Source organism: Eretmochelys imbricata, chromosome 3 (assembly GCF_965152235.1).
Source record: "Eretmochelys imbricata isolate rEreImb1 chromosome 3, rEreImb1.hap1, whole genome shotgun sequence".
NCBI lineage: Eukaryota > Metazoa > Chordata > Testudines > Cheloniidae > Eretmochelys > Eretmochelys imbricata.
The window spans coordinates 4022410-4042206 of NC_135574.1; the positions used below are offsets into that span (position 1 = coordinate 4022410).

At 46.7% G+C, this 19797-nt stretch overlaps 1 protein-coding gene across 1 annotated transcript in view; it reads right to left on the reverse strand.

Moving 5' to 3' along the window:
• Nucleotides 1–19797, reverse strand: part of OTOF (otoferlin) — a 202552-nt gene that overhangs the window by 128923 nt on the left and 53832 nt on the right. Inside the window, exon 3 of the mRNA XM_077811483.1 lies at nucleotides 8217–8305. Within this exon, the coding sequence (XP_077667609.1) occupies nucleotides 8217–8305 (89 nt within the window). The remainder of the gene's footprint in view (nucleotides 1–8216; nucleotides 8306–19797) is intronic.

Below are 19797 nucleotides of genomic sequence, written 5' to 3' on the forward strand. Positions count from 1 at the left end.
GGAGAAACAACGATTGCTTTCCCCACCACAGAGAGAAAGCTCTGTGCCCTGCATTGCCTCGTTCCCCCGCCACTGTAGGATTTAACCCCTTCGGCCTTTTCGCTAAAGCTCACTTGTGGGATAGAAGCTTGCTCTGCTGTTAAGACATTGGGCTAAGACTCAGGAGGCCTGGGGTCAGTTCCTGGCTCTGCCACACACTCCTGGTGTGAGTCCAGGGCAAGTCCCTTTATCTCTGCGTGTCTCAGTTCCCCAGCTGTAACATGGGGGTAAAAACCAAATAGTAACACACCTGTGCGGGGGCCGGCAGCGTTACGTGGTCAGTATGTTCGCCCCACCCAGCACAGCAGCCTTGGGCTGGGAAGTCCTGGCTGTTTAAGGACCCCCCACAGATATACCAGCAAGGCAGCCGGACCATGCAACAATCAATACCAAAACACAGAGCTCTACCGTGTGAGCTACAGGAGTGTTCCATCCCAGGGAAAATAATGGTAAAGTTCATAGGGGATTTGATTAACAAAGTATTAAAGGAGAGGAATATAATTCATGCCAGTCGATGTGGTTTTATGGGGGGAAAAAAGTCCCGTCAAACAAGCCTGATTTCATTCTTCGATTGCAAGTTTGGTTGATAAAGGTAACAACATAGAATAAGAACCAACGGCTGGAAGCTGAAGCCAGACAAATTCAGACTAGAAATAAGGGCTTGTCTATACTCTGGAGCACTCCTACAGCCCCATAGCTACGCATACAGGGCCATAGCTGCCCTGCGGTAGTCTCCAGATGTAGACACACACTACAGCAATGGAAGAGGTCTTTCCTTCACTGTTGGAACTCCACCTCCCTGAGCCAAGGTGGACATGGAGGATGGAGCTGTTCTCAGTGGTGGCAGATGACAGAAGACAAAACAATGGTCTCAAGTTGCAGTGGGGGAGGTCTAGGTTGGATATTAGGAAACACTATTTCACTAGGAGGATGGTGAAGCACTGGAATGGGTTACCTAGGGAGGTGGTGGAATCTTCATTCTTAGAGGTTTTTAGGCCCAGGCTTGACAAAGCCCTGGCTGGGATGATTTAGTTGGGTTTGGTCCTGCTCTGAGCAGGGGATTGGACTACGTGACCTCCAGAGGTCTCTTCCAACCCTGATCTTCTATGATTCTATGATTCTATGTCCATGGAAGCATTCGTCTGTCAACCCTAGCCGCATCTACACTAGCGGTTAGGTCCACAGAGCTACAGCGCTCACCTGTGTGAATTTTTTCCCACCCCTGTACACAGTAGCTATGTCAAGCTATGTTTTAAGGGCAGATCAGGCCTGAGGCAGACGTTTAACCTTGTGGGTGATTAAGCCCTGGAACAAACTGCCATGGGGAGTGGTGGATTCTCCATCTCTTGATGTTGTCTTCCAATCCAGACTGGCTACCTTTCTGGAAGATGCTTTAGCCAAACACAAGGTACTGGCTCAATGCCAGGGGAACTGGGTGAAGTTTAAAGGCCTGTGATGCACACAGGAGTTCAGACCAGATGATCCAAAGGTCCCTGCTGGCCTCACACTCTCTGAGCATAGTTCCAGGGTTTCGTAAGACCAACAGAACTTCTCATTGGTGCCCATTGCCAACGGCTTTTGCACAGTCCTTTGCCAAACCCACGGTGACCTCAGGAGGAGTCTGAGGCTGAGGAAAGCTGCTGTAAATGGGGGAAGTTACGCTGGAGTCCAAATAGCTACACGAATTTGTACCTTCTGAGGATCTGGCCCTGTTTATTCTGAGCGCAGTCAATCCAGGACCATGCTTGAGCCAACTGGTGAAGCTAGCAATTTGCTTTTTTCTGGAGAAAGGGGACGAGCTTGGTTTACAGGTCTCTAAGCAGCAATGAGCTTGAAACAACGAGACTATCTGGCTGAAAAGTGGTAGCCAGTGCTGGAGCTCTAACTCCTGGCTCCAGGCTCTGGGAGTGGATCCTGTTTCCTTCCCTATGGAGCAGCAAATCCTGGTAGAGGCCTCTCAGCTGGCTCCTCGTCCTCATTTCCAGCGGCTTGTATAGACATTCACATAGACTTACAAGCTCTTTTCCTTAGCGTGCGAGCAAATGTTGAGTCTTTGAAGAAATGCTGCATTGTTAGCTGTGCAATGAGTCTTTGCAGGAAGCAGTGATAGGCTGTTTGCTCTTTTTTCTCCATACTTGGAGGCAATTTTTGACACAGAGCAGTTGCCTGAGAACGGGTGTGTGGGCTGAGATGCGGAGGAAAGGGAATTGCCTCTGTTCTAGGATTGGTTCATGTGTGCAAATAAAGCAAATCACACTTAGATTATTCCCAGGCTCCATGTCAAATGACTTCTCCTCCAATGGGAAAGCTGACCTGCAAAGTCCTGGAAACAGGCTACTGCTTGGTATGGGGGCAATTCTGGTGCCAGAAGTGGTCACGCCAATATCTGTGGTTCATTGCAAACAGTCAGTCCATTGCAATACTTTGTCCATTTATGGCCCCTTTCATTGCAGAATCTCACAGCATTTTACGGACATTAATTCTCACAGCATCCTCATGAGCTGTAGATCCCGTATTATCACCCCTATTTTACAGAGGGGGAAATCAAGGCACAGAAAGGCTTTGAATGAGGCAGTGCCCTGAAGTTAGCAACGCAGCTGTGGCGATATCAGGTGGCCATTCCAGGATGTACCTGTGGTCTCAGAGGGGACTGTACTCCAGGCGGCTAGAAAATGAGACTTGTCGTAAAGGCAGCATGTCTCTGGCTAAGGTACTTACCTGGCCTTTATTACCATAGTACCATCCTTCCTCTCTGCATCAGCCTTGCAAGTGACTCCCTCCCGCCCCACAACACACAGGGGTTGGAGCTGTCTGGGACATCTTCAGTCGCTCCCAGAGTGAGGTGGGCTCTGCCCTCGGGACAGCGACTGAATAAATATGCTCAGTTGAACAGATCCGGTGCTCAGCATAATTGCTTAGGGCCTCGAGGAGCTCCAGGGCCCCCACTATTAATTATTAGTATGTGTTGTGTAGGGGGACCCAAAATATTCCTGCTTAGGGCCCCCGCTGGGATAGCACTGTCTCTGCTCAATTCAAACTCTCGTGTGATTGTCCAAAACTCTCAATGAACCTGAGACACAGTGAGGTCCAGTTTGATATTTTAAAGCGATTCATATTCAGCATCCCTGCCCTGGGAACCATCTGTCTGTATCTTATCCTTGCAACAAAGCCCGTTGCCAACTGTGCCCACATATCTATTAAGGGGACACCATCACAGGGCCTAATCACATCAGCCACACTATCAGAGGCTCGTTCACCTGCACATCCACCAATGTGATATATGCCATCATGTGCCAGCAATGCCCCTCTGCCATGTATATTGGTCAAACTGGACAGTCTCTACGTAAAAGAATAAATGGACACAAATCAGATGTCAAGAATTATAACATTCATAAACCAGTCGAAGAACACTTCAATCTCTCTGGTCACGCGATTACAGACATGAAAGTTGCGATATTACAACAAAAAAACTTCAAATCCAGACTCCAGCGAGAGACGGCTGAATTGGAATTCATTTGCAAATTTGATACAATTAACTTAGGCTTGAATGACAGGTTTCAGAGTAACAGCCGTGTTAGTCTGTATTCGCAAAAAGAAAAGGAGGACTTGTGGCACCTTAGAGACTAACCAATTTATTTGAGCATGAGCTCAAATGGCCCAACTTGATGATCACTTTAGATAAGCTATTACCAGCAGGACAGTGGGGTGGGAGGAGGTATTGTTTCATATTCTCTGTGTGTATATAAAGTCTGCTGCAGTTTCCACAGTATGCATCCGATGAAGTGAGCTGTAGCTCACGAAAGCTCATGCTCAAATAAATTGGTTAGTCTCTAAGGTGCCACAAGTCCTCCTTTTCTGTCTGTATCGTCACTTGAAACAAGTGTCAACACTCCCAGCTGGTGGCTCCGAAGACCCAGACTGGGGGCGAGACCCTGCACAACACACTGGCTTTTAGGCCTTTAGTTTCTGTAACTCCTGCCTGTGTTAGAGTAGCTCCAAGGAACCTCGGCTGAGATCCGGGCCCCACTGCGCTGGGTGCTGCACAAACACAAAGTGACAGCCACTGCCTGCCGCAAAGAGCTTCCAGCCCAAATAGACAAGAGAAAGGGCACGAGCGGAAACAAAGGCATGGACGGACGCGGCGAACCCAAGGTCACCCAGCAGGTCAATGGCTCTTCACTCCCAGTCCAGTGCTCTACCCATGAGTTCAGATGTCTCCAGTGAGTGGCTGTCCCCAGGGACTGCAACAACCTGTTGCTTTCCCACATCTAACAGAGCTCTCTGTTAGCTCACACAGTGAGGGCAGCATTTGTTATGCTAAAAGTCTTGGGTTCGATACCCACTGATAGCTTGTGGTACCTATATCCGTAGATGACCTTGTTCTAGGGTTTGCTTTCCCCACCGGAGACTCATGTATAACTCAGGAATGGCTGCGTGCTTAAACAAAGCTGATGTCTGAGTAGTGGTGCAGAGCTGTGCGTAGCATGCGTGGGCCTTCTCTGGACAGGCCACTGCCTAACAGGTGAGGCATCCAGCATGGGCTTGTTCATGCTTGGGGGTCAGGTGCTGATTTCTGGTGTACAGTTTGGGCTGGGAGCTGAGCTGCTGCCCATCTCTTTAGCTCTTTCCTCCAACACATTTAGTGCTGGCCAAACCCACGTACCCCCAGTGATCATCCAAACAGCAGCTCCCTCCCGGCTCCGAACCCAAATATCGCACCACGCGCTCACACCTGTGTAACACGCTGGCTGTGTGCCTGTTCCCGGGCCACTGCAGGATAACAGCCTAGAGCTGCTACTGGCTAATGGAATTACTCTTTTAGCTCCAGTGTGGATATCCTGTCGGGGCAGGTTGTTGACTTATATATGCTGGCTAGCATATGTTTTATATATATATAACATAATATATAGTCCCGGATGACTGGAAAAAGGCTAATGTAGTGCCAATCTTTAAAAAAGGGAAGAAGGAGGATCCTGGGAACTACAGGCCAGTCAGCCTCACCTCAGTCCCTGGAAAAATCATGGAGCAGGTCCTCAAAGAATCAATCCTGATGCACTTGCATGAGAGGAAAGTGATCAGGAACAGCCAGCATGGATTCACCAAGGGAAGGTCATGCCTGACTAATCTAATCGCCTTTTATGATGAGATTACTGGTTCTGTGGATGAAGGGAAAGCAGTGGATGTATTGTTTCTTGACTTTAGCAAAGCTTTTGACACGGTCTCCCACAGTATTCTTGTCAGCAAGTTAAGGAAGTATGGGCTGGATGAATGCACTATAAGGTGGGTAGAAAGTTGGCTAGATTGTCGGGCTCAACGGGTAGTGATCAATGGCTCCATGTCTAGTTGGCAGCCGGTATCAAGTGGAGTGCCCCAAGGGTCGGTCCTGGGGCCGGTTTTGTTCAATATCTTCATAAATGATCTGGAGGATGGTGTGGATTGCACTCTCAGCAAATTTGCGGACGATACTAAACTGGGAGGAGTGGTAGATACGCTGGAGGGGAGGGATAGGATACAGAAGGACCTAGACAAATTGGAGGACTGGGCCAAAAGAAATCTGATGAGGTTGAATAAGGATAAGTGCAGGGTCCTGCACTTAGGATGGAAGAATCCAATGCACCGCTACAGACTAGGGACCGAATGGCTAGGCAGCAGTTCTGCGGAAAAGGACCTAGGGGTGACAGTGGACGAGAAGCTGGATATGAGTCAGCAGTGTGCCCTTGTTGCCAAGAAGGCCAATGGCATTTTGGGTTGTATAAGTAGGGGCATAGCAAGCAGATCGAGGGACGTGATCGTTCCCCTCTATTCGACATTGGTGAGGCCTCATCTGGAGTACTGTGTCCAGTTTTGGGCCCCACACTACAAGAAGGATGTGGATAAATTGGAGAGAGTCCAGCGAAGGGCAACAAAAATGATTAGGGGTCTAGAACACATGACTTATGAGGAGAGGCTGAGGGAGCTGGGATTGTTTAGCCTGCAGAAGAGAAGAATGAGGGGGGATTTGATAGCTGCTTTCAACTACCTGAAAGGGGGTTCCAAAGAGGATGGCTCTAGACTGTTCTCAATGGTAGCAGATGACAGAACGAGGAGTAATGGTCTCAAGTTGCAGTGGGGGAGGTTTAGATTGGATATTAGGAAAAACTTTTTCACTAAGAGGGTGGTGAAACACTGGAATGCGTTACCTAGGAAGGTGGTAGAATCTCCTTCCTTAGAGGTTTTTAAGGTCAGGCTTGACAAAGCCCTGGCTGGGATGATTTAACTGGGAATTGGTCCTGCTTCGAGCAGGGGGTTGGACTAGATGACCTTCAGGGGTCCCTTCCAACCCTGATATTCTATGATTCTATGATTCTATGAACATATGCTAGCCAGCATATATAAATCAACAATATATATAAAGCATTAAAGATAAATATTAAGTATTAATATAGCAGTTATATAGCCCAGATTAGCCTGTACCTTTGTTATAATCCTGTTCATTTATGATAAGCATCCCATAATACCTAGCAATAGTTGCAGTAAGATTTGACTTAAGAGATTGGAAAATTTTTAGTAGCAGGATCTATGATTGTTTCCTTGTAGCAACAAAAAGTGAGTTACCCTCACAAGCCTGACATAGGCACAGGGAGGTGTCTTTAGCATGTGGAATGGTAAACATGGAGGGTATACAAGGATGGCTTTAGAGGTGTACCTCTGGGAGCACACCGTCTGCGTAAGGTGAACGCGACGTCACTGCACAGGAGACCGGTACGGTATAGCACAGCAGTGTCCAATACCTTCGCCGCTAGCCACATGTGGCTAATAGGCGATTGAATTGTGGCTAATGCATGTGGCTTTTTTATAATGTGGCTAATAAGAAAAATTCAGAACCACAAGTGTGGTTAGCATCGAATTTCTATTGGACACCGCCGTGCCTGCCATTGGTTGTTTGGTCTCTTGAGTATATTTCGTAACAAACCAAAGCAACTGACAATACAATTTATCAACCAGGTGGAGTCATTACACCTAGTCTGTGCTTGGACAGTTACAGATGAAAAGCAATCACTGGAAGCCTGCTAGATAGCAAGCCTTTGCTCTTATGCTGAACACTGGTCAGTGCTTAACAACACTGGTCATACACCAGGTGGGAGTATGACCAGTGTTGTTAAATGCCACAAAGTATGTGCTGCTAATTACTGCTAGGGGCCAGATTCAGTATGGCCTTTGCTGGTGCATGAGCCAAAAGGCAATATCCCCTCTCCCCATGTGCTAAAGATACGTCCACATTCGGGAGGACGGCCCTGCATTTCATCACTGGGACACCAATAACTGGCAAAGGCAGAGAACTGGAAGGCCAGTTAAAGGATTAGCAGAGATGAGTGAGGAGGAAAGATTAAAGGAATTTAATTTGTGCAGGCTGGAGAAAAGGAGACCCGGGGGAGTGATCGGATACGAGGGTGCAAAGGGCTGGATGCCAGTAACAGAGCCTACCAGAAGGGGAAGGGCGTTGATCATGCCTGAGGCTGGGACCCACGAGCGATGGATTCAGACCAACGGGATCCAGGTTAGAAAACAGTTTCCAAAGTTGGGCTGGCGGAGCCCAGTCAACTGCCTCCCACGCTTAGCGATAGTAAAACGGGGGCTCAGTCTAACATTGCCATTTTATTCTGCTTCTTATGCCAATGCCTATCCCTGCAGTGTCTGATCCCCATTAGCTGGGCAGAGGGTAATCGAGGGTGAATTCCTCCCATGGGCATGGGAATGGCAACACGTAAGTCCCACTTCAGGGAAGTGGGTGGGTCAAAAGGTGATTTTACAGCCCTTCTGCGGGTTTCAGCCCAACGCAGGTAGAGAACCACCATTGTAAACTGCCCCCCTATTTTGTCTGGTTATTAGCTGCCTCTCAGTATAAGCAGTATGTGGCCTGTAGGAGTGCAGATCTTCCTCTCCCCTTCCCCCCGTAGTGGGTATAATGACTGCAAATTTTAGCTCTGATTTCCAGCCCATAGACTCAGCATGTTTCAAATTCAGGTAGTAAAGATTCTGGTGGGCTTGGCTTGCTCGTCCCCTTGGAAGATCTAGTAACCTCCTCCCATCTCTCCAGCCTCCAAACAAAACCATGACACCAGCTACCGGGGGGGTGGCCTATTCCACACGGCATGGGACTGGCCCCACCACAGGGGAAGAGGAGGACTCGCTCTCACCTGTTGGTGAAGACTTTGCTGTAGTTGAACACCTGGATCTCCAGCATCTCGTTGCCATCGATATTGCTGGCGATTGGCCATCGGAAGGTCTGCGGGAAAACAACGGAAGGAGAAAGTTAGGGTTCTGCTGGGGTTTGTTCCAGGGGAGAGGTTACGTTGGTGGGTTTTTGCACCCACAGGAATCAGATCCTCAGCTGGTGGAAATCAGCAAAACTTACTTTATTGTATTATCCGTGTTACAGTCGCTCCCAAAGGCTGCAGCTGAGATCAGTGCCTGGCATAGTACATAGAAAGTTTCTGCCCTGAACAACTAAGGGCAGACAAAGGGTGAGTGGAGACAGAGGCAGGAAATGACTTGGAAATGTGAGGAACCATTAGGAAAGGGATAAACAATAAGACAGAAAATATCACATTGCCACTATATAAATCCATGGGGTGCCCACAGCTTAAATACCGCGTGCAGATGTGGTCGCCCCATCTCAAAAAGGGTATAGGGGAACTGGAAAGGTTCAGAGAAGGGCAACATTGATGATCAAGGGTATGGAACAGCTTTCCGATGAGGAGAGACTAAAAAGATGAGGGTTGTTCAGCTTAGAAAAGAGACGACTAAGGGGCGATAATGGAATTGTCCATAAAAGCATGAGTGATGTGGCGAAAGTGAGGAGAGAAGCGTTCTGTGCTGTTTCCTACAGCACAAAAACCAGGGGTCACCCAATGAAATTAATGGGTGGGAGATTTACAACAAACAAAAGGCATTATTTCTTCACACAACGCATGGTCAACCTGTGGAACTCATTGCCAGGGGAAGCTGTGAAGGCCAAAAGTATAACCGGGTTCAAAAAAGAATTAGATAAGATCATGGAGCACAGGTTCTCCAATGGCTATTTGCCAGAATGGGCAGGGATGCAATCCCCTGCTTGAGATCACCCTACACCTCTGACTACCAGTTGCTGGGAGGGGAAGGCAGAGGTGTATCCTTCCAAAATTTCCCTGTTCTTTACACTCCCCCAGAAGCTGTGCTACTGGTCATTGTCAGAAGACAGGACACTGGGCCAGATGGACCTTTGGTCTGACCCACTATAGCAGCTCCTATGTTCTTACAGCCAAAGTCACATGGCAAGTAAGTGGCAAAGTGAGGCACTGAACCCAGGTCTCTAGGACACCAGACCAGACATCCTGCCCATTGGCCACACACCCTCTCTGGCAGCCCCTAGGTCGTCTTTACCTGTTCCTGGCAAAGAAAATGGCTTTATTTTCTCCTAGATAATGTCACTGCATTTCCAAGAAAGTTTAATGGGGGAGAGTGACCCAAGACAGACAGGCCAAAAGGGGTATCCACTTGCAGTCCCCATGAGGACGCGAATGAGGGGCTCTTTCAACAGGAGCCGCAGTGAAAACACAGGCCTAGCGCTGATAAGGTTTCATTGTCGGTGCTCGGACTAGCACAAGAACATAAGAACTGCCATAGTGGGTCAGACCAAGGGTCCATCTAGCCCAACGTCCTGTCCGACGGTGGCCAGTGCCAGGTGCCCCAGAGGGAATGACCAGAACAGGGAATCACCAAGTGATCCATCCCCTGTCATCCGTTCCCAGCTTCGGGCAAACAAATTCTATTTTTATTGTTTTTTTGCAAGCCAAGCAATCAGCCTGCTGGGACAGTTCACACAAGGAAGTAAAAAACGTTATCCGATTGTCCAAGACATTACCCTCTCATGCCCACTGGGAGCTGAGGAAACCTTATTACCGAACTGCAAACAATGCATTAGAGGAAGGCAGCCGCAGCGAGCGAGTCAGAACAATGCTGAGTGCGAAGGCAATATCCCGAGCTGCTGAAACATCCCTGCAGATCTCCGGCTTTACTGGAGCAACACAAAGATAATTATGTTCAAAGGGGTGAAAGGCGGGGGTGGGGGGTTATCAAGACATTATCCAGTGTTTGGAAGCTCCTGGAGACACAGCCAAAGCAGAAATGGCCTGATGGGTCTATTTCCCCTAACCGACACTCACACTAATACACACAGCAAGTTTTGTAAAATTTCCTGCGGAGCTGTTATTGCCAAATGGAGGAAAGGAAAAAATTGGGTTGTGATTCCAGCTAAGTGAGAGGAACTGGTGCAGTGAAAGAGCATTTAATTTGTACAGGATTTGTATTTCTAGGTAATTCTTTTTCACTGCCTGGGAATGTATCCCCATCATAAAGAGTTTGGCTGAATTTGGAAATGATACCCCTATGGGCTTGAATATTTTATAGACACAGACACACAGACAAACACACACACAGGAGAGTCACTAGATTGTTGGCCCTGCTCCAGCTGCTTTGTATTGCAGAAGAACCTCAGAGTTACGAACACCTCGGGAAACTCTGAAATGTTCGTAACTTTGAACAAAACATTAGGGTTGTTCTTTCAAAAGTTTACCAGTGAACATTGACTGAATACAGCTTTGAAACTTCATCATATGGACCCATGGGAAGGAGGCCCTTGAGGAATTCCACCTGGATTTCAGCAATTTCCAACCCACCATCAACCTCACTCTGGACCAGTCCACACAAGAGATCCACTTCCTGGACACTACACTGCAAATAAGTGACGGTCACATAAACACCACCCTATACCGGAAACCTACTGACCGCTATACCTACCTACATGCCTCCAGCTATCATCCAGGACACATCACGCAATCCACTGTCTACAGCCAAGCCCTAAGATACAACCACATTTGCTCCAACCCCTCAGACAGAGACAAACACCTACAAGATATTTATCAAGCATTCTTAAAACTACAATACCCACCTGGGGAAGTGAGGAAACAGATCGACAGAGCGAGACAGGTATCCAGAAATCACCTACTACAGGACGGGCCCAACAAAGAAAATAACAGAACACCACTGGCCATCACATAAGAACATAAGAACGGCCATACTGGTTCAGACCAAAGGTATATCCAGCCCAGTATCCTGTCTACCAACAGTGGCCAATGCCAGGTGCCCCAGAGGGAGTGAACCTAACAGGTAATGATCAAGTGATCTCTCTCCTGCCATCCATCTCCACCCTCTCACATACAGCCCCCAGCTAAAAGCTTTCTAGCAGATCATCCACGATCTACAACCTATTTTGGAAAACAATCCCTCACACTCACAGACCTTGGGAGGCAGGCCAGTCCTTGCTTTCAGACAGCCCCCCAACCTGAAGCAAATACTCACCAGCAACTACGCCCCACACCACAGAAACATGAACCCAGGAACCAATCCCTGTAGCAAACCCCGTAGCCTAGTCTGTCCCCATATCTAGTCTAGCGACACCATCATAGGACCCAACCACATCAGCCACACCATTGGGGGCTCATTCACCTGCACATCTACTAATGTGATATATGCCATCATGTGCCAGCAATGCCCCTCTGCCATGTACATTGGCCAAACCTGACAGTCTCTATGTAAAAGGATAAATGGACACAAATCAGACATCAGGAATGGTAACATACAAAAGCCAGTAGGAGAGCACTTCCATCTCCCTGGCCATTCAATAACAGATTTAAAAGTAGCCATCCTTCACACAAAAACTTCAAAAAACGACTTCAAAGAGAAACTGCAGAGCTACAATTCATTTGCAGACTTAACACCATTAATTTGGGCTTGAATAGGGACTGGGAGTGGCTGGCTCCCTACAAAAGCAATTTTGCCTCTCTTGGTATGGACACCTCCTCATCAGCTATTGGGAGTGGACCAGTTCCACCCTGACTGAATTGCCTTGTTAGCACTGGTTCTCCACTTGAAAGGTAACTCCCTTCTCTTCATGTGCCAGTATATTTATGCCTGTATCTGTAATTTTCATTCCATGCATCTGAAGAAGTGGGCTTTTTTACCCACGAAAGCTTATGCCCAAATAAATCTGTTCATCTTTAAGGTGCCATCGGACTCCTTCTTGCTTCAATTGAACATGAACTTCCAGGGCTGTGCTACAGGGAAGGGTGCACACGTGAGCTGGGGGAGTATAAACAGGGACATATCAAGTCGGAGTAAAGAGATGTTATTATCTCTGTATACAGTGTTTGTAGTGAGACCAATACGGGAGACTGGGTCCCGTTCTGGTGATGTTGAAAAATTGGAAAGTGTTCAGAAAGAGCTACAAGAATGGTGTGAGGTCTGGAAATTATGAGTTCTAATGAGAGGCTCAGAGAAGCTCAATCTATTTAGTTTATCCCAGGATAAGACCTGACCAGTCTGTAATTAGCTGGAACCAAATAAACAGCCAGCCCCCCAACCTGAAGCAAAGGGATGTGACTAGCAGTCCCAAGCTCCCACTGCTTACTGTATGTTCGGTTATGCTAAAATCACGCAACCTTGGCCTGCAAACCTGCCATCTCTTCACAGCTCGGGCCTGTGCCATGACTGGGAAGCAGATCTCCAAGGCAAACCAAACAGGGCAGTAAAAAATGGTAACTCAGTCGGTGGCCAGTACTGACCCAATTCCCTCTCACAGTCCCAGGAGGCGCTATGCTGCTGCCTTTCCAATGGGATTTAAAGTGCAGAGTTGTGGTCACTGGTGTCCCCATAACGCTTTCCACAAGCGCCTGGTAGTGTCCTATTGCTAAAACCCAGTTTGAGTTCTTCTGTCCCACTCCCTACCTGCAGAGTCAGCTCGATATGGGACTTCCCTTCCTGTCCTGCACTGTAGCCGGACATTGCTGCTGCATTCCACCCCAGAGACAGCTGCATTTCATAGCTAGCTGAAACGATTCCTTCTTGTAGGAATCATTTGCCAACTTCTTCCCTAGGAAAGGCTCTATGCAAGTGCCAGGTTTCACTGTTACTTTTACAGAGCCTGACCATTTGCTGCTTTTCCAGGCCCAGAACCTCCCAGTGTTTCTCACGCTGAGAGCAAGAACCTTCCTTCCCTAACCAGCCTGCATTCTGGGGACAAGCCGGCTGGGTTCTGCTTGACTCCTCTCCTCCTTCCCTGCTGCTTTGGGCCTCCTGTCGCTCTAATGAAGCCTTAACTTGGCCATCTGCACCACTCTCCTTATCCTTGGCAAATGCTAGACCTGCCATTGGCCCACCCCTGCCTGAGGAAGAGAACAAACCACAACACGGACATTAGCGGCTCCTTATTTGCACTAAAGCTCTAACAGAAACAAGAGGTTCTGAGACCCAGCAAAAAGCTGAAAGCCCAGACTAGCCAGAATACATCTACAGCCAAAGCAGAGTTCTTCCAGCTGAGCCACACAGGCGAAGGACCAAGTTTAGCACCTTACAACTTGCAGGCTTGCAAGGTGCCACTGTGTCTCACGAGGGAAATTACAGATGTACCCAACCTCTGGACCCTGGTGTCCCCCAGGTTCAAGGATGCTTGAGCTGAGCCCATAGCTGCAGGGAAGGATCGCTGATGGAGGGGTTTTTGGATGCGTCTGATTTCTGAGAGCACCGTGACAATGTTACAAATAGAGGTGACTGGAATTCCCGCCACCCCCCTGAAAATTGCAGTGTAAACCAACAAGAAGTCAGTCTGTCCACATTTGTAGTTGAAATCTGAATACTGAAACATTTTGGCTGATGACTGGGGAGAAGGGGGAATTGGCTGAAATTGATCAATTTGGGGGTTTTGGATTATTTGAGGAAAACAATGACAAGATCGGTTATGGTGCCCGGCCAGGTTTCCTGTCAAGGAAGCACAGCAATAGCCCCCGGCAGACTCTATGAGGAGACTACAACACGTGTGCTACAGAGGTTTCCTTCTCTATTTCTGCACCGAGAAAGAGATGGAAAAGTTCGCATGCTGTCTCTGCCATATGGGAGAGCAAGTCAAAGCATTTCCTTTAATTGGCTGAAGAGAGACTAAATCAAAATGCAGATTAGATCTTATTTGCACTGGTGACTTTTCTCATTTTCCACTGCCGTTTTCTTGAGTCATTCATCTCCTCAGGTCAAAAAAAAGGATCTGTAAACCCCACTACAGACTTCAGCAAAATGGGAAGAGAATATGCAGGCAGCTTTATCCAGGAAGCTCATCTGTGTGTTCAGATACCAGGCTGCTGAGAGCCATATGAGTACCTGGGTAGAGAGCTGGGATTCTACAACCCGTGTTGGATTTTATGGCAGTCCCTGCATGGACTTGGTTCTCTGCTGCATGCTCACAGTTCCTGGACTGCCTGGGAAAACTTGGGATGTGAAGCAGAACCCCCAAATGCAGCAGGATCACCACAGCCAGCTGCTGCTACTTAATGACTATTGGAATTTACACAAAACTGGGGGAAGAGGGGTGCAAGGGTCAGCAGTGTGATCTGGTGGTGAGAACAGGAATCTGGGAACCTGCCAGTGACCTACCAGCGGCAAATCATTTACCCTCTTTGTGCCTCAATTTCTCTACCTCGTAAAGAGAAACTGACAAGCCCGTCTCTCACTGTCCCCCCCTCCCCAAAGGTAAAGAAACAGAACCAATGGTAAGAAGGACGTTTATATTTTTAAGATTTAATGTTGAACCATCTGAAGTGTTGTGCGGAGCACAGGCAAAGAGATACATCTTTAAAACCTCCACTACATTGAAACCGACAAGCTGCGCCTTTGTTTTGTTTCGGCTCTGGATTTAGCTGCCTTGCTATAGGCACTGAAGTTGGAAGATGTTGGCCTTGCAGAGACTGTGTCAGCTTGAAATCGAAACAATTGAAAGAAAGAGTTAAAACAGTTTCAGGTCCTTCCTCTGCCCCTGCCAGCTTTTGTGGGGTTGACTTGCATGTTCCTGCTTTGAGAAGTGCTTTGCTCACCTCACTCAGGTGCTGTGTGAAAGACCCACACAAACCACACAGGAAACACAGTGACCAAAGCTCACAGAAATCGATGGGAGATGCCCATGGGCTCAGCATCAGACTGTAATTGACTTACACAGGTGAGGCTTTCCGTCCTGCCCTCTCTCGCCTCCCAGAGACACATGGCCTCCGCTCCAGTCCACACCAAGTGCAGCTGTTTCGGTGAGCTTCCTCCCCCATCAATGTCATGGCATTACTCTTCTATTGGAATCCCTCCGTCGGGTCCCCGTGTGTTAGGGAATCGCTCATCTATGAGCATACGTTTGATCTAACTGGTATTACTGAAACCTGGTGGGATGAGTCGCAAGATTGGAATGCCAGAATCAATGGTTCTAACCTATCCAGGAGGGGTCGGGTGGGCAAAAGGGATGGGGGACGGGCGCTCTATGTCAGAAATAGTGTTACCTGTTTCCGAGTCACTGATAACTCACACAAAAATGATCCTGAATGCTTAAGGATCACTGTCCTAACAGATAAAGCACAAGATGGGATATTCACTGGTGTCTGTTACACACCACCAAAGCAAATGATGGAACCGGATGACAGGCCCCTTGGACACCTATTTAAAATGGTAGGTAGAAAGGCTGTGGGATCATGGGGGACTTCAGTTTGGAAGACACATGCTGGAGGTCTCATGCTGCCAGTATAAAAGAGCATCCTTGGAATTTCTGAACGCTTCAGATGACGCTTTCCTTACTCAAAAAATGTTGTAGCCAACATGGGAAATTCTTTATGAGGCTTTCTTTTACCAGAGAGAGAGGATCTGATTACAGAACTAAAATTAGTGGTAGCTTAGGTCCCAGTGGTTATGACTTGATCACATTGATAATGTGGAAGCAGAATAAAGTCCAGGCCAGTAATAGATACACTTGCTGCTTTAATTTCACAAAGCTGAAAAAAATTATGAGCCAAAAGAGACGAGAGGCAGAATTTAATCTGAAAAGTATGAATAATTGGGAATCATGTAAGAACTCCTTCTTAGATGTCCAAAAAGCCACAATCCCACAACTGAGGAAGAAGGGTGTGCCGGTTAAAAAACTGGCTTGGTTTAGAGGGGAAGTAAAGGCAGATATAAAAATATTTAAAAGTAATATATAACAAAGGGAAGAAAGGGGAAGTTGATAGTAATGAATATAAATCAGAAGTTAGGAATTGTAGAAAATTGATAAGGGATGCAAAGGGACACAAAGCAAAATCTATGGCCAACAGAGTTAAGGACAATAAGTAGTTTCTCAAATATACTAGGAACAAAAAGACAGGTTTCAGAGTAACAGCCATGTTAGTCTGTATTCGCAAAAAGAAAAGGAGTACTTGTGGCACCTTAGAGACTAACCAATTTATTTGAGCATGAGCTTTCGTGAGCTACAGCTCACTTCATCGGATGCATACCGTGGAAACTGCAGCAGACTTTATATATACACAGAGAATATGAAACAATACCTCCTCCCACCCCACTGTCCTGCTGGTAATAGCTTATCTAACGTGATCATCAGGTTGGGCCATTTCCAGCACAAATCCAGGTTTTCTCACCCTCCACCCCCCCACACAAATTCACTGCATCAATAATAATGCAGAAAAGGCAGAAGTGTTCAATAAATACTTCTGTTTTGTATCTGAGGAAAAAACAGATGATACAGCCTCATCATATGGTGATAACACTCTTTTCATTCCACTAGTATTTCTGGAGGATGCTAAACAGGAGTTATTAAAGTTAGAGGTTTTTAAATCAGCAGGTCCAGATAACTTGATTCCAAGAGTTTTAAGAGAGCTAGCTGAGAAGTTTGCTGGACTGTTAATGTTGATTTCAATAAGTCTTGGAGTACTGGGGAAGTTCTAGGAGGCTACAAAAAAGCTAATGTTGTGCCACTTTTTAAAAAGGGTAAATAGGATGAACCAGGTGTGTGACCCTGACATCAACCCCAGGCAAGATAATGGAGCAGCTAATATGGGACTTGATGAATAAAGAACGAAAGAAAGCTAATGTAATTAATGCAACTAGACATGGGTTTATGGAAGACAGATCCTGTCAAACTAACTTGATTTTTTATGAGATTACAACTTTGGTTGACAAAGGCGTAGGGCTGACAGAATATATTAAGACTTCTGTAAGGCGCTTGACTTGAGACCACATGACATTTTGATTAACACAGTAGAATGATACCCAATGAACATGACGCACATTAACTGGATTAAAAACTGGCTAGCTGATAGGTCTCAAAATGTAACTGTAAATGGGAAGTCATCATGAAGCTGATGTGTTTCCAGTTGGGACCCGCAGGAATCAGTTCTCGGCCCTATGCTATTTAACGGTTTTATCAGGGACCTGGAAGAAAACACAATCTTCACTGATGAAGTTGGCAGATGACACAAAGACTGGGGAATGGCGAATAATGAAGAGGACCGGACGCTGATAGAGAACGAGCTGGATCGCTTGGTAAACTGGGCAAGCAAACTATGCATTTTAATGTGGCTAAATGTACTCTTCTAGGAACAAAGAATGTAGACCATACTTACAGGCTGGGGGACTCTACCCTAGGAAGCAGGAACTGAAAAAGATTTGGGGGTCCTGGTGGATAATCAACTGAACACAAGCTCCCAGTGTGATGCTGTGGCTGAAAGAGTTAATGTGATCCTGGGACGTATAAATAGGGGAAACTCGAGTAGGAGCAGAGAGGTTATTTGACCTCTGTATTTGGCACTGGTGCAACCATTGCTGGAACCCTTTGTCCAGTGCTGGTGCTCACAATTCAAGCAAGATGTTGATAAATTGGAGAGGGGTCAGCGAAGAGCCACAAGAATGATTACAAGATTAGAAAACCTGCCTTGTGGTGATAGACTCAAAGAACTTAATCTATTTAGCTTAGGAGAGAGAAAGTTAAGGGGTGACTTGATCACAGTTTATAAGGGGAACAAATATTTAACAATGGGCTATTCAATCTAGTAGAGGAAAGTGTGACATGACCCAGTGGCTGGAAGTTGAAGCTAAACAAATTCAGACAGGAAATAAGTCATCAAGTTTTAAGAGTGAGGGTAATTAACCATTGGAACAGTTTACCCAGGGTCATGGTGGATTTTCCATCACAGACAATGTTTAAATCAAGACTGTGTGTTTTTCTAAAAGCTCTGCTCTGGGAGTTATTTGGGGGAAGTTCTCCGGCCTGTGTTAGACAGGAGCTCAGACTAGATGATCACAGTGGTTCCTTCTGGACTATGAGTCTAGGAATCCCATCAAATTTACACTCCTTGTCATCACCTTCAATGCTGTGCCCCTCCCTGCTTGATCTTGTCACCTGTGCGCTGCCAACTTTGCAACCGTCACCTGCCCATTTGCCAGCATCTCCCACTGTTGCTGTCAAGCTTTCTTCTGCATGGCTTCTCTATGCATGGTCAGTCCACTCTGAACTCATCGGTAGGGCCCCACCCTGGCCACATTTAAGTGCTACTTAAAGGATCACATCTCCCATGCTGTCTACAGTGAATTGGGTCAACCTGTAAACAGTTCTCTATTTGTTTGTTCCCCTTCCCCCAAGCGCTGTTTACTTGTCTGTTTGTCCTTTGACGAGGTGCTCTTTGGAGCGGCAAATGCCTCATCTGGAACGTTCCTAGCACTCTGTGAGTGCTACCATGAGAATAATAAATGCAGCTGATGATTTATACTGTGTCATCAAATGCAGAAAGTAAAGAAACTGAACAAACCAGAGGGACATTCATTTTCTTTCAGTTACAGTCATCACAACAACAGTAAGGGAAACATTTCAGAGAATTATGGTTTAAAATCACCGATTTTTTTAGAGCCAGACTGGGCCATTATGATCAGTGGGTCTGACCTCATGTAGAACCCAGGCCTGAGGATTTCACCCAGTGGTTTCTGAATCAAGCCCATATCTTATGGTTGAGCTAGAATATATGCTTTAGAAAGAGACACCCAAAATTGATTGAAAGACTTCAAGAGATGGAGAATCTAGCAAATCCCTAGGTGAACTGTCCCGATGGTTAATTACTCTCAATGTTAAAAACATGGGGCTTATTTCTTCTTTGAATTTGTCTGGTTTCAGCTTCCAGCCACTGGATCCAGGTCTGCCTTTGTCTGCCAGATTGAAGAGCGCTCTACCATCAGAACTTTAGCCATGTCATCTCAGAACGTGATGGTGTCCTTTTCACATCTGTGGAGACACCCTGAAATAGCTGTCCTTGGTCCTGAAACTACAAGCAGCCAGGGTAGATTCACTTGTAAATGGCAAATGTGTGTTTCTTTCATTCCTGCCCTTAAAACAAGCCGAAGAAGGTCTGAGTATGGAAACCGCTGCTCAGTTTTCAGCTACTCCAAAGGAAGCTCCTCTTCCTACAGGCAAGAGCAAAACTGCGAGGCTGTTTCTAAACCCAAGACATATTATTAGTAGGTGCATTGCATGCAAGCCAAGGGGCTGCAGTCAGGATCGGGGCCCCATTGTGGCAAACAGAGGAAAATACAGACCCGGCTCCAAGAAGCTTACAGTCTAATGGGGGGAAATGCTGAGGGAACATAACAAACATTCAGAAGGAAGAACAGAAACAGCCATAAGAAAATGTCTGTGTAGATCAGCTATAGTTGTATTTTCCTACGAAAAGCCAACAGCTTTGAATGTGCTGAAAGCAAGTGCCTTGGGCTCTGAAATGTCTTGCATAATCTCATTGCAAATTTATGTTACTCTCCTCATTGCTAGTTCTGTTGCACGGCACCAAGGGACTTGAGCTGCACTCTCAGAACCGCTTCTCTTTGCAAAAAGGGTTTGATTTTCTT